This window comes from Micrasema longulum, unplaced genomic scaffold (genome assembly GCF_059751315.1).
Source record: "Micrasema longulum isolate JH-2025_06_02 unplaced genomic scaffold, ASM5975131v1 h1tg000954l, whole genome shotgun sequence".
NCBI classification, from domain to species: Eukaryota; Metazoa; Arthropoda; class Insecta; order Trichoptera; family Brachycentridae; genus Micrasema; species Micrasema longulum.
Genome location: NW_028278145.1, coordinates 44,357 through 57,412, shown reverse-complemented (window position 1 = coordinate 57,412; position 13,056 = coordinate 44,357). Strand labels below are relative to the sequence as shown.

The 13,056-nt window shown below is 34.1% G+C and overlaps 1 protein-coding gene across 7 annotated transcripts in view; it reads right to left on the bottom strand.

Moving 5' to 3' along the window:
- Positions 1-9,681, bottom strand: part of spen (spen family transcriptional repressor split ends) — a 175,897-nt gene extending 166,216 nt beyond the window's left edge. For all 7 annotated transcript variants that reach the window (XM_088232160.1, XM_088232162.1, XM_088232161.1 and 4 more), the window contains exon 1: positions 9,324-9,681. In XM_088232160.1, coding sequence (XP_088088286.1) covers positions 9,324-9,406 — 83 coding nt within the window. In that variant the 5' untranslated portion in view covers positions 9,407-9,681. The remainder of the gene's footprint in view (positions 1-9,323) is intronic.
- Between the last annotated feature and the right edge of the window lie 3,375 nt (positions 9,682-13,056).

Sequence of the window (13,056 nt, the reverse complement as noted above, 5' to 3'; positions counted from 1 at the left end):
GTGATAGTATTAAATTATCATAGTGCGATCCATGCAACGTCATAATCTTACATATTATATTATCTTGGCTATATATATATATTTTCCTCGCCGGGATTTGTAATAATATAAATATGAGCAAACAAATTTTATTTTTTATTAGATGTTTTCGTAAAGAACCTTGAACTGTGAAAGTGGATGATGAATTTACATCAGATATAGAAATATGTCGTGGAGTGCGGTAAAGATACGTTCTGTCTCCTTGTCCTTTTTTAATATATACTCAGGTGCCATTTTAAAAGATGCACTAAGTGAACTAACCGACGGCATAAATGGACGAATTATAAAAATTATCCAATACGCGGACGATACTGGCCTTCTAGCAGATAGTATGAAATACTGCAGCTATAATCGGACCAAGTACACACGGCTAGTTTGAATAAAGGGCTAGAAATGAGTATTTTCAAGACCAAATGTATGGTTATTCGAAAAGTCAAAAACTTTCCCAATGGGTTTAAAAATTAGAGCGCAGGTTATTGAGCAAGTCCATCAATACAAATATTTAGGAAGTTGGCTGCATGATAAATGGGATCACTCACAAAAGATCAAAGTCAGAATAGAGATGGCGCGAGACTGCTTTTTTAGGATGCGTGACCTCTCTTGCAGTAGAAACTTTTATTTAGGCCTCCGAATGGGCATTGTACGATGTTACGTCTTCTCAACATCAACGCTCACCCGAGCCACTTTCAAAATGATCGAAGCCTTTGAAATGTCTAAAAATGCTAAAGGAGGATATTAAAAATCTCTTGGGTGGACAGAGTCCGAAACGGTGATATTCTACGACGGATAAAAAAAGATTGAGGTACGAGACCACGAAGAAAAGAAAACTAGAGTACTTTGGGCATGTGATGAGAGGCGAAAAATATAATATTTTATATAGTGCAAGTAGAAGGCGCATCTCTTGGCTAAAGAACTTGCGTGACTAGATCCATTGCAGCACTCAGTCCTTGTTCGGGGAAACTACCAACAGAGTAATAATTGGGGCGATGATTTCCAACCTCCATAGTGGAGAAGAAAGATAATAAGAAGAACCTTATATTTTGAATGCTTTTTTAAAAATTTACGCATTGTAACAGTTTGATGTACAGCTACGCGAAAAATATATTACACAAAAGCACTTCCTACCGAGAACTTCGAAATGAATATTTTTGTCTTAAAAAAAAGAGAAACAAAAAAACTTCGGTACTTAAAAAGCTGAAGAAAATGATGACTCTTTGTGGAATTAAAAGCCTTTATAGCACCTGAGAATACGAGGTGGACCGGTTGAATTCGGTCCAGGGGAGACGGAAGATGACAGAAGCGGGGGGGAGAGAGACGGAGTGATGATCGGCGGTGGTGTGGCGGTGGTGTGGTGGTGGGCGCCGTTGCCGAACTCGCTGGTCACGTACCTACACAATAATAATATATAACGTGCTATGTACCCGCGTAGCTCTAGTTTATTACGGTCGATCTATGGCTGTGTCTACTGCCTGCTGCCTGCTGCCTGTGTGTCGGCTCCCTCTCCTACAACATCTCGAGTCACGAGACATCCGCGTCTCGAGGGCACAGTTTCCAGTTGCTAACTAACTCGACTTCATCCAACGCCAAATATTTTTAAGTGCGAAAAATTCAAACCGATAAATATTTGCATACACGTACACGTACGTAATCGAAGTCGGTAATAATATCGCTGACTAATAATGTAAGCGGATTATTTTAATCGGATCCTTAATGTGTCGTTTCAACTTCAATAAATATTTTAATGGATCGGTGAGATTAAAATGGACGTATTACGCAACATTATATGGACGATAAACGAGAACATTATTTCGTGCTGTGGTTTCGCTACGAACTGAGCGAACCGAAACAATCGGTAATTTGCAAATCGCGCCAGACATCCCAATTGTTACAATATAATACATATATTAATATTTACTTTACGCATGTACTGAATATATAATATAGTATAATGCATCACCTGAGGCTATTGCTGGGTACTTTATCCACATAAATAGAATAAATGCGAAGTGTGTTTGTGTGATATATTGTGTTTCCTTCTAAAAAATACCCCCCAAGAAAATTCTTCGTAGAAAAATGAATGAATATTAAAATATAATAACGATGCTACGTCGCCATAGACTAACGTATAGTCGCTTTTATTGCATAGCTATAATTAAAGGACCGGCAATTGACACGGGCTATTTTTTTTTTCCAGAAAAATATATCTTTCCGTTACGGAAATTCTTATTGTTAAACGTCAAAACTTATTAATTAAATTATTTCTCCCTAATACCACGCAAGCTAAGCTGCGGGCGGGTAAAAGCTAGTATTATTATTATAAGAAATAGGCTACTTTTTATCTCGAAAAAATATATAATTCTACAGGGAAAATTCTTATTGTTAAACGACAAAACTATTTTTTTCCAAATACCACGCGAGCGAAGCTTCGGGTTAAAGTCAGTAAGTGAATAAATATGTTATAATAAACATTTTTGGTTTTAAGTTGTGAGTAGAAAATAAACTTTTGTGACTATTAATTTTACATTTTTTCTAAACGATATAAAAACATAATAAAATTAAAATTTCAAACTAAGTACCATTGCCTCTATTTGTACTTTTATTTTTCTACTATATATTTTTTAATATCAAGTTTTATGTCTAAAGTTAAAATATAACAGCTACGTATTCGTCATTTAACTTAAACCTTTTTTTGACTAAACTTATTTCGTACATTTTTTTATAGTTCTTAGACCTGAACTAGTACATACGTAGGTAATGTCATCTTACCTCGTGTAATGATTGATTAAGTTACGATGCCCTGTGTACCATAAGATGCAAGTAAGGGATGACGCAGCATTCAGCGACCCCGGGGTTGTATTCTGGATCTTCTCTACCCCCTTGGTACTTAGGTTTGTGTAATAAGTATTACTTGGCGAGCACACCATTGTGCACAGATCATTTCCTATAACATGACATAACGCAGTAGCTCATTGCTCATTAGCAATGGGAAACCCGAGTACTGTTTACAATTCACTATTTGCGCCGAGACAAATTGACTTTTACCAATTCTGAATTGATTACGTAAAATAAAACACGAAGCAGCGACAGGTAGGTATAAGTAATTACAACAATGCTTGTAAAACAGTACCAGCACGCGAATAGTAAGTTCTTACATGCGAGTACTTACTACAATACTTTCCTAATTACTGCATAATTTATTTGAATATTATCTTACATGCATTAATTTATTTTAGATTTTGGAAATGGAATAGATATACAGGCGTTTGCTGATGATGTTTTTCTGACGGTCAAAGCTTAACTTATGCCCGAAGCCGAAGAAAGAACAAACCGAGCTCTTTCGACAATAGCTGATTGGGGGAAAAGGGTCAAACTTAACTTCTCAGAGGAAAAAAACAAACGCAATGCTAGTAACCAAAAGAAAAGAAACTCTTCCAAATTTATTCATTAGCGGTGTAAGGCTAGCTCTTGCTGACTCTATCAAGGTATTAGGTGTAACTGTAGACAAGAATCTCAACTGGTCACTTCATGTCGATAACGTCTGCAAGATGGCTGCCAATCTTTCTGGAATGCTTGTGAGAGCGGCGAAACCAACATGGGGGTGCTCTCCTGCGGTAACGCAGCAAATATATTATGGTGCTATTGAACCTCTTGTTACATATGCGGCCTGCTTATGGGGCGAAGAGGTAAATAAATAAGAATAATAATAATAATAGAATAAGAAAAAAATTGACAGCTTACCAAGACAATTTGCCATAAGATATTGTACAGGATACCGAACAAATTCACTTATCTCAGCTCAAGCCCTAACAGGGTTTACACCGCTAGACCTTAAGATTAAATTTAGTAAGCTGTATTCCATTCCAGATGATCGCAAGTATCAAGGAACTGCAAACTATTTTGATTTACCTCGCCCGTGTGAAAGAATTCCCGAAAGTATTATTTTACTCGACAAAGATATGCCCCCTTATGCTCCCAATAAAATAAAAATCTGGACGGATGGTAGCCTGCTCAGCGGCAAAGTGGGAGCGACATTCGTTCCTTTTGAGGGTGAAAAAGCATTATCAGACAGAACATTAGACAATTTCTGCTCAGTTTTTCAGGCTGAACTACTCGCAATACGAGAAGCTTTTGAATGGTTATTAAAAAAACCACCAGAGGTGGGTAATTGCAAAAATATTATCAGATTGTCGTTCGGGCGCTCAAGCAATAACCGATACTCGGTAGGTAAATCCATTCATTGTAGATTCAGAGCAAATTAAGTATCTAATAATCAGAAGGCTGATTATTCAAATATACTGGATAAGAGGACATGCTGGTATCGTAGGAAATGAGAGAGCAGATGAACGAGCAAGAGCCGCAACTTGTAAAAGAACGGCACCTTTCTTCTCAGAATTTCCCCTTAGCTTTGCTAAACGCTGTATAAAACAAAATACGCAGCAGCGTTGGGAGGATCATTACCGCGCTTCTACTAAGGGTAAAATCACTCAAATGTTTTCCCCAACGCTGGCTGATCCAGCAAACTTCCGTCGTCATCACCAAAGTGCTTTCGAAACGACCCAATTTTTTACCGGGCACGGAGCTATGAGAAGTTACCTATATAGGTTTAAATTAAGGAATGATGACCATTGTCCATGCGATGATATTTCTTCACAGAGTATCGAACATCTGTTATTTCAGTGCCCATTTTTCAGTTTACAACGCCATAATCTTGAAACAGAATGCAGGAATAATGGAATATCCGTAACAGATATTCACATTGTCGTTAAAAGTAGTTAGTACGCGCCATTGTTCTTGGACTCTGCAACAATGGTGATTGGACTCATAAAGGTAATAAACCAAAATCAGTGATCGAACATCCCATTTCCAACAACAAAAACAAAAACGATTTTTTCCGAGTACCTTAGCCTTGTACGTGACACGTTAGGCTACTTATAAATACAGGGGTTCAAATATATATATTTCCAAAATATATATACATTAGTATAATAAGTCAATTCATTAAAGTATGTTATTTAAAATCGTCTTATTTTCGTACAAAATTTGGAACACAGCTTTATCGAGAATCGAAAGTCTCGCTAGTCCTCATGACTACTTCATCATAATAATGAAAATAAATGTCCCAGAGGAAAATTGGAATATTTATATGTGATTTGTTTTTCAATTTAATGTGATTCGTTATATTTGTACTTTATAACTAACGAGCTGAACCCGACAATGCTATTGCTAGATTTACGTATGCACTCGTATATAGATTAAGTGAACAGTACTGTGTAAAAAAGACAACTGCATAAGAAAATATGAGAATACGTATGTGAATTAATGTTTCCTCTTTCGATTAAACCATATAATAAGATTCGGTATATCATCCACCTATTTATACACATAGACGCACTCCGAGCCCTCTAAAATTATGACACTTAACTCATGCCCAAATCCTCAGTCTTGCCCTACGCGTATTAAGCCGCCCTTTAACCGCCAGCTAGGTTTTGACGTGACCTTGACATTTAATTCGAAACAAAAATGCCTGATTGTGTCATGAAACCGTTCGGATAAACGTAAAAAGATGGTGTAACTTTTCATTGGTATGTAGGTACCTAGGTACTTGTTTATGATCGAATTCTAAAATGTGAAATTCATTTTCATACATATATAGAATTCTTTTTGCAAATGTCAAATTTTCCTCTTCTGACAGGGGTGGTGCATTTTATGTAGGAATATGATTTTTAATTTAAAATTATCCTTCCACTATATAATGTTTACCAGTTTGAAGATGCTCATTAGAGGGTGAAAGCGCTAATTGGTCGAAAAAATAAGTGAAATTATAATAAGAATTTTAAATTAGTAACTTATATGTAAGTATAAGTTATTACATCATCACAATGGAATTCGTCTTTCGGAATTGTCAAAAAATAATTTTAATCAAATCTATATGTATGAATTAAGATATTCCATTTTGTAATGTGCATATATATGAATAAATCAAATTGAATATTGAATTCACGGATCAAGGTTTGAGGTTCAAATCCCACCCTACCACAATCTGCTTCCCGTTGTTCCACCACATGATGTTTACAGCGAATAGGAACTAAATATCGAAATATTTTGTAAGTTTTTGGTACCTAAATATAAAATTTTAAAAATTTGCCACTTAAACCAACACAATTATAAAACATAAGCCCTGTAAATGCCTAGACTTTATTGTTCCTCTCGGAAAAATGTTTTCCCTCCGTTGCAATACAAATTTGTATACCAAAAGGAAAAAAAAACTAAATACTTATATATATATATATATATATATATTTTTTGATGTTCAAATACTTTTCTAAATTATAATATATGGTTTTAAAGGGATTTTTTATTTTATTTCGTAGGGTGAATGCTGTCGAAATGCGATGTCAAAGGCGAATGCGTGGTACAACTATATATCATATTATGTGCAAGAATAGCGGCCAAAGATAATAAAGAGGTGATGGATGCATAAAACAAGGAAAACCGAGAAAGAAGGCGACCTGAATAATCTGCGTGCGTGCGTGTATGAACACACGTTTGAATGCAGAGGAAACGAGGTACGCAACGACAGTGGTGTGGCGTTCTATCATCTCTGCCTACCCCCAACGGCGCGATGTTTTTTTTGTAATATAAAACAAATTAGTAACAACTATTACTGGAATAAATGCATCCGAAAATATTGTAGTGCAGCTAAGGGAAATGGAGATTTAATGCGTTTTCGAAGGAAAAAAGGTGTAATAATGTTCAACCGTCAGTTTTTATATTGTAAATTGAAGTAATTAAATACCAATTAAGGCCTCGTTTACCGCATACGTCGTAAAGTTAGGTACGTCGATTCTCAAAACGAATGTGAAAGTTTAATCAAATCTCGAATAATAATGCAACGAACGTATTCGAAGGATGTAGAAAAAAGAGATCGGAAATACAAATTAGGGAAGAACCCCAGACAGGGGACGGGGCTTGAGGGGCACAATGTGTGGTAACTGCGAGACACAGAATTATTTAACTTACAGCCCTTCTGCGTATAATATTGATAGCAGTTTAATGTGAGGGGAGGTTTAACAATACAAAGGGAGACAAAAACACGAAAATACAAATACGTACCTACACTTATGGAATAATGGCAACATTCGCTGCCATTACACAACCGACATAATATTGTTATCTACTTACAATTGTTAATATAATAATATATGTTAAAAGCAACGTGTGCATATATAATACAGACGTTTTTTGTAGATATTTCTTTTTAAGTTTACTTTTAAGATAGTTTTTTTGATAAATAATAAAATTCCTTAGTTAAGTTTTATTTGACCAACGAGATCTTTCGCCTGAGTAGGCATCTTTAGGACGGGTAAATCGTGTACAATATGTTCAACACACTCACTATTTTTGCAAGGTTTTAACGATTTACTAGTCCTGAGGCCTACTAATACGAAAGCGCTCGTTGGTAAAATAAAACTTAACCGAGGAATTTAATGAAGTAATATTTTTATCAAAATTATAAAATATTTTAATAACATGAAAGTATATATCGAGCTAGTCGGATATCTTCAAGTTTCAAGTTTAGAGAAAATGACAAAAGAATATTTCAATGGCTACCAAAAATCATATTAGGTATGTACATTAGGAAAATGTCTATTTTAGTTTATTAGTTATCGACGTTAGAAAAGGCAAAATTTACTAAGAGACATGTAGCTAACTTTACAGATGGGCCAATTAAAGTTTTTTTTTCAATTAAAATAAAAAAACTCAGCTTTTATTTTTTTAAATGTAGGAATCACGAAAATATAACATAATATGAGATTTTTATTAATTAAAATAAACTTTTTAAAAATTAATTGGCTCTTCCGAATAGTTGCTTTATGTTATACGTTGTTTAGTATTTTTTTGAAAAAGTTCTTTCAATGATCCAGACACTACGTAGATTTAATTATATAGTATAAAGAGTGGAGTATGGTACTATATATTTAGTTGCCTCTGACTGGAAATAGCCTAATGAGAATTTCGATGTACCTCCAATAAGCTTTATGATTTTTTAAAACGTAAACAGTTCACTTCCAAATACATGACAAGGTAAAAAACGACAATTCGATATTTTGTAAACATGATTAGTTAGTGGAAGTACCTACTACAGCAACTAGATGTGGAAAATGCGCTCAGATGGCGCTCAGTAGCTGCAAGACTTGTTGTTATCTAACTTCCAATGTTATAAATTTGCTTTTTATTTCGTTTTTAAAATATCACTTAAACTCTAAACTTCATTTTCAAATAAAATTTTTAAAAATAAAAATGTAAATAGGATCTAGATTTCTTATTGTCTATGCGCTCTGTAGCTGCAAGACGTGTTGGGATATTTATTTATTGTACAGCGCCCTTGAGGTGATTTTCACAAAAATGGCGCTATATAAATTATCCAAATATTATTATTATATTATTAAAAGGGTTTGGAGAGTTAATAATTTCGTATATTTTGAAACTAAATGGATCTCGAAGATAACCACAATCGAGATATCTGGTATAATTACAGAGTTAGTGAACGTGACTTGGGAGTTGTATGGAGACCTTGTCGGGTACGAGAAGTCTTTCGAATCCAGTAATTTGAAATGTTATTATGTCGGCTCAGCTTCTCCAGCTAGCGAAGCAAAACGGACTTAAGCTAAACGGCACACGGTTGCTGCTTGCTGCCACAATACACTACGATACTCCAACCTAACACCGAACACGCAGCAGAAGACAGCGAACTCGCAACGTTGTACGCCTACAGATGTACGTAGAAGCAACGTTGCCTTTTACAACATTGTATCGGATCTACTCCGATACAAATTTTACCTACGCGAGATTTGACGAGTACAAACAATTCGATAAAATACGAAGTATTTTTGTTTAAAATCTAAGAGTCAACTGCACATATTATAATTTTTAGAATAAATGCGTGATGTAACAACGAAGCGACAACTTCTGCGTAGCTGGTTGAAAGTTTATCAAGTAACTTGCTGTACCCGATAATTCCAACGTACTAGTACGCCAATATAAATTAATGTTACGCACATAATCAGTCGATAGTTAGCTTAGCAACATTAGAGCGTTTCTATCGATCGAATAAGAATAATACTATATTTGGAGTATTTAAGGGAGCCGTCAAACTAACAACACAAAGGCACAAAACGAAGTGCAACATCGATGGCTGCGCATTCTGAGTGTTTCTGAAAGTAAAGTTTAGTTAGTGAAAAGTAGCGTGCTCGAACTTAAGCCGAACCTCGCTATATAATTACCGTTTAAAATGTTCTCTTATTCGATCCTCGCGAATATTATCGGGCAAGTTTCCGACCCACAGGTGCCGAGTCTCTCTAACCATCTTGCTGTGAACTCCACATTAGGAATTATTTACTCGTTCCGCGTCACTACGTGGCAAAAATCAATTTTGCACCCAACTTTGAATAACACATTTTAACAGCACTTCATTTACACCTCATTTAGCAGTTATTTTCACAAATCGTCACTCATTTGATCGATATTCACTTTTCACTGGATATATAAATTAAGCTGCGTACACCACTCGACGACCGAGATCGTAAACACAACACGCTCGAGGGACGCGGATAACGCCGTCGCGATTCCCGGCTTGAAAGTGTCTCGCGCTGCTGAACGGTCTCGGGGCGTGGGGCGCGGGACGTGGGGCGAGGGAAACGGGGCCTACTAAACCCCGCCCTCTGACAGATCGATAGTGTTGCCAGCAGTACGACTCCGCAACATGCCGACAAAAACTTGATGATTAACTTAAAACCACACAATTTATAACGTTCTTCTATTGTAAAAAGACACTTATTTTTAATTAATCGAATTAAATACTTGCGTTTAAGTTTAAAAGGAAGATTTATTTGGAGAGAAAATTTAAAATTACGTTAATTTTTCACCGAGCAATACTTTGAAACTCAAGTACGTTGATACAGTCTATACTTACCTCAAAATTTTGTCACGGATTTATTTTGGTTAGATATTCTACGGCAAGAATCTTGCCAGCCTTGCTCTGCAGTGGGTAGTTCGTTCGATATTGTAAATTTTAGAATAGGTATAATCTTATTGACTATAACCACTTTTATTATATTTTCTTTATTTAGCAATATACGAACAGAAATATTTGAAAATACTTTTTACTTTTTAGTACCTAGCATTTTCAAAATACCTTAAATTTAGAACACAATGCAAAATAAGAGAGTGGCTACTCAATCAAAAGTTTACAAATAAATAGTAGCTTATGTGTAAATATTTTAATTTTTCATATATTTTCTTGTATTTAAGAAAATACAAATGATATTTTAAAAATATTATTTGTATGAACATGTATATTCTGATCTTTCCGGCTGTTAATTACATATGTAAATTCATTGTTTTAATTAATGTAGATAATATTATATGAGTTAGGCGGCCTCCGTGGTGTAGTGGTCAAGACGCTTGACTCACAGACGGAAGGTTCCGGGTTCGATTCCCGGTGAGAACACAAAAATTAAATGTGATTTTTCTCAAGCCTGGGTGTTCTGTGATGTAATTCACCGCTGTAATTGGGCCTCCTGGCCTGTTGTGGTGCTAAAAAAAATATATAAATAAAAATATAAATAGAAATCTCCACCAACAAGCTACAGAGACTGGCTTGGTGGGATTTTAGTTTTAGTAAAACTAAGAAAATTTCAAACGTTAAAACTTTGAAAATGTATAATTACATTAATAAAATAAAAAAATTAAATAAAAGAAAGCCTTTTTTGCACATTCTGCTTTGAAAGGCGTTCACTAAAATGTTTTAATAATTAAATCTCCGTTCAAGGAAAAATTTGAAAAACAGAGATAGAAAATGACGATGTACATGCAAATATTTATGTAAGAAAGAGAAACAAGGAAGGCTACATACGAAATGAAATGCTCTCTTATGCGCGCTTGTAACGGTGTATGTTAAAAAATGTAACTTAAATAATAATAAAAAACTAAATTATACTTCGATTAGGGAGCACGTAGTAGCTCAGAAACTGGTTGGTAATTAAGTAGTGGTCAAAAACAAAGTTTTTGTATTTTCATTTTAATTATATAGTGAATAACCATTTTCACAAAGGAGTTTTCTAGCAAGTCTTCAAAAATTACCAATTGTCATAATAGAATTGAATCTACATATGAATAATACATTTTTTTAAAAATACTAACCGAAAACGTATTTATCACTGCAAACGTTAGCGTCAAATTTCATAGTTATTTAATCAATAATATTGACTTTCTCGTGTAATTGATTAATTCTATCACTTACTTAATTGTGTAAGTCAATTTTCGATTGATAAAAATTGATATTACCGATTCGAACTGACTTAAAAACAAACTATAATATTATTGTCTGCTAAAACTACAACGTACATAATTATTATATTTTACTCATTGGAATTTTTGAAAAAAATAAACACTTCAAAACATTCCGAAAATATGTCAAAGAGATTAAAAGTCACGTTGAAAAGAAAACGGTTTGATTTTTCTTAACAGTTTTTTTTCATCTTTTACCTCATATTTATTATTTTGCTAATTTATTTAAAGCCTTTTTCAAGATTTTTATTCTTAAATTTAATCTGAATTGAAATATGTTTTCTTCTCCAAGGACGTACATACTTTATAAATATATTCTTTTTCAAAATATTATTCTCCCTGGCTGGAGGCTGTTAGTGGTTGATATTTAGTCCAACTGGGGACCAAACATAACACGAGCAAGTTTTTTCTGTAGATGATTTTCGGAATAAAAATTAAATAAAAATAATTTTAAACTTATTTAGTCGATGCAATATTATAAAACTTTTCACTGGAAAGTGAGAGTTTAGTTTAACGAACATAAGAGCCGTTTGGAATGATCATAAACTCTACTCTACAAATTTATTTTGTTTCACATAGATCAATAATATATATTATCTCAATGCGTAAAAAAAAATTTATAAGTTACATTTTGTATTGTACTATTTTTCCTGGTTCTCAAATTAAAAGCGTAATTTGTAGGAAAGATTTGTTTGTTAAGTTGTTGTTTTCTATTTTAAAACACAACAGGTATTTTACATCATAAATACTACTAAATAATAAATAGCGGAATATCCAATGAATATTATTATTACGTAACCGATATTTTGTCACGTTTTTTATTTTACATAATTGAATTTAAAATCATATACGTATGTATACAGCAAATCTTTATTAAAACTCATTGATTTACGACAGCAGGACCTCGATAGTCCGAACCCCAGCTAACCCTTACACTTCGAACGACCTGAAGATGACTTACCATCGAGCCTTTTTCAAAACAGAGGTTTTTCAGAAGTAGAGATGATCAATATCTTGATAAACAATGATTATATTAATTGTCTGGAGCCTTTCACCTTTTAAGACATAGTAAGGAAAGTAATGAGCATGACAGAGAAAACGAAAAAAAATGGAGGCGTTGGAATTTGGAACCAGTTGCAAAGATTCCACGTACTCAAGCTGTGTCTGCCTTGAAGACTTACTTGGAATGGGCGGATGAAGTCGATATCTCGATTCCAGAAAAAATGCTTGGGATAAAGCGTTTTCTATGTCGCTAAAAACCACTCGTCAACTCTAAACCACTATCGTGAAATTACATGAAAAAGAGTGATCAAATAGCAATACACTTTAATAATAAAACATTTTGCATGATTAAACCATATTTCAGTTACGAAAACTTTGTTTTATTCCTAAAAATGCCTTTCAAAATATCTAAATAGGATGGGTGTTATAATAATTGGACACTCCGAATCTAATGGTCAAAAATAAGTTGACGTAAGAATTTATCTCTACCATGAAATACACACTTTTTATGTGTTTTTTCTTAAAATGAACGCATTAAATTGATTTATTTTTTACCATTATATTTAGTAGGTATGTCCAATTACTATTATACGAGTAGCACCCGCCCTACTATAAATCCGAACACTTCGTACATCCGAACAGGGTATACATTTTGGGTGTTCGAAC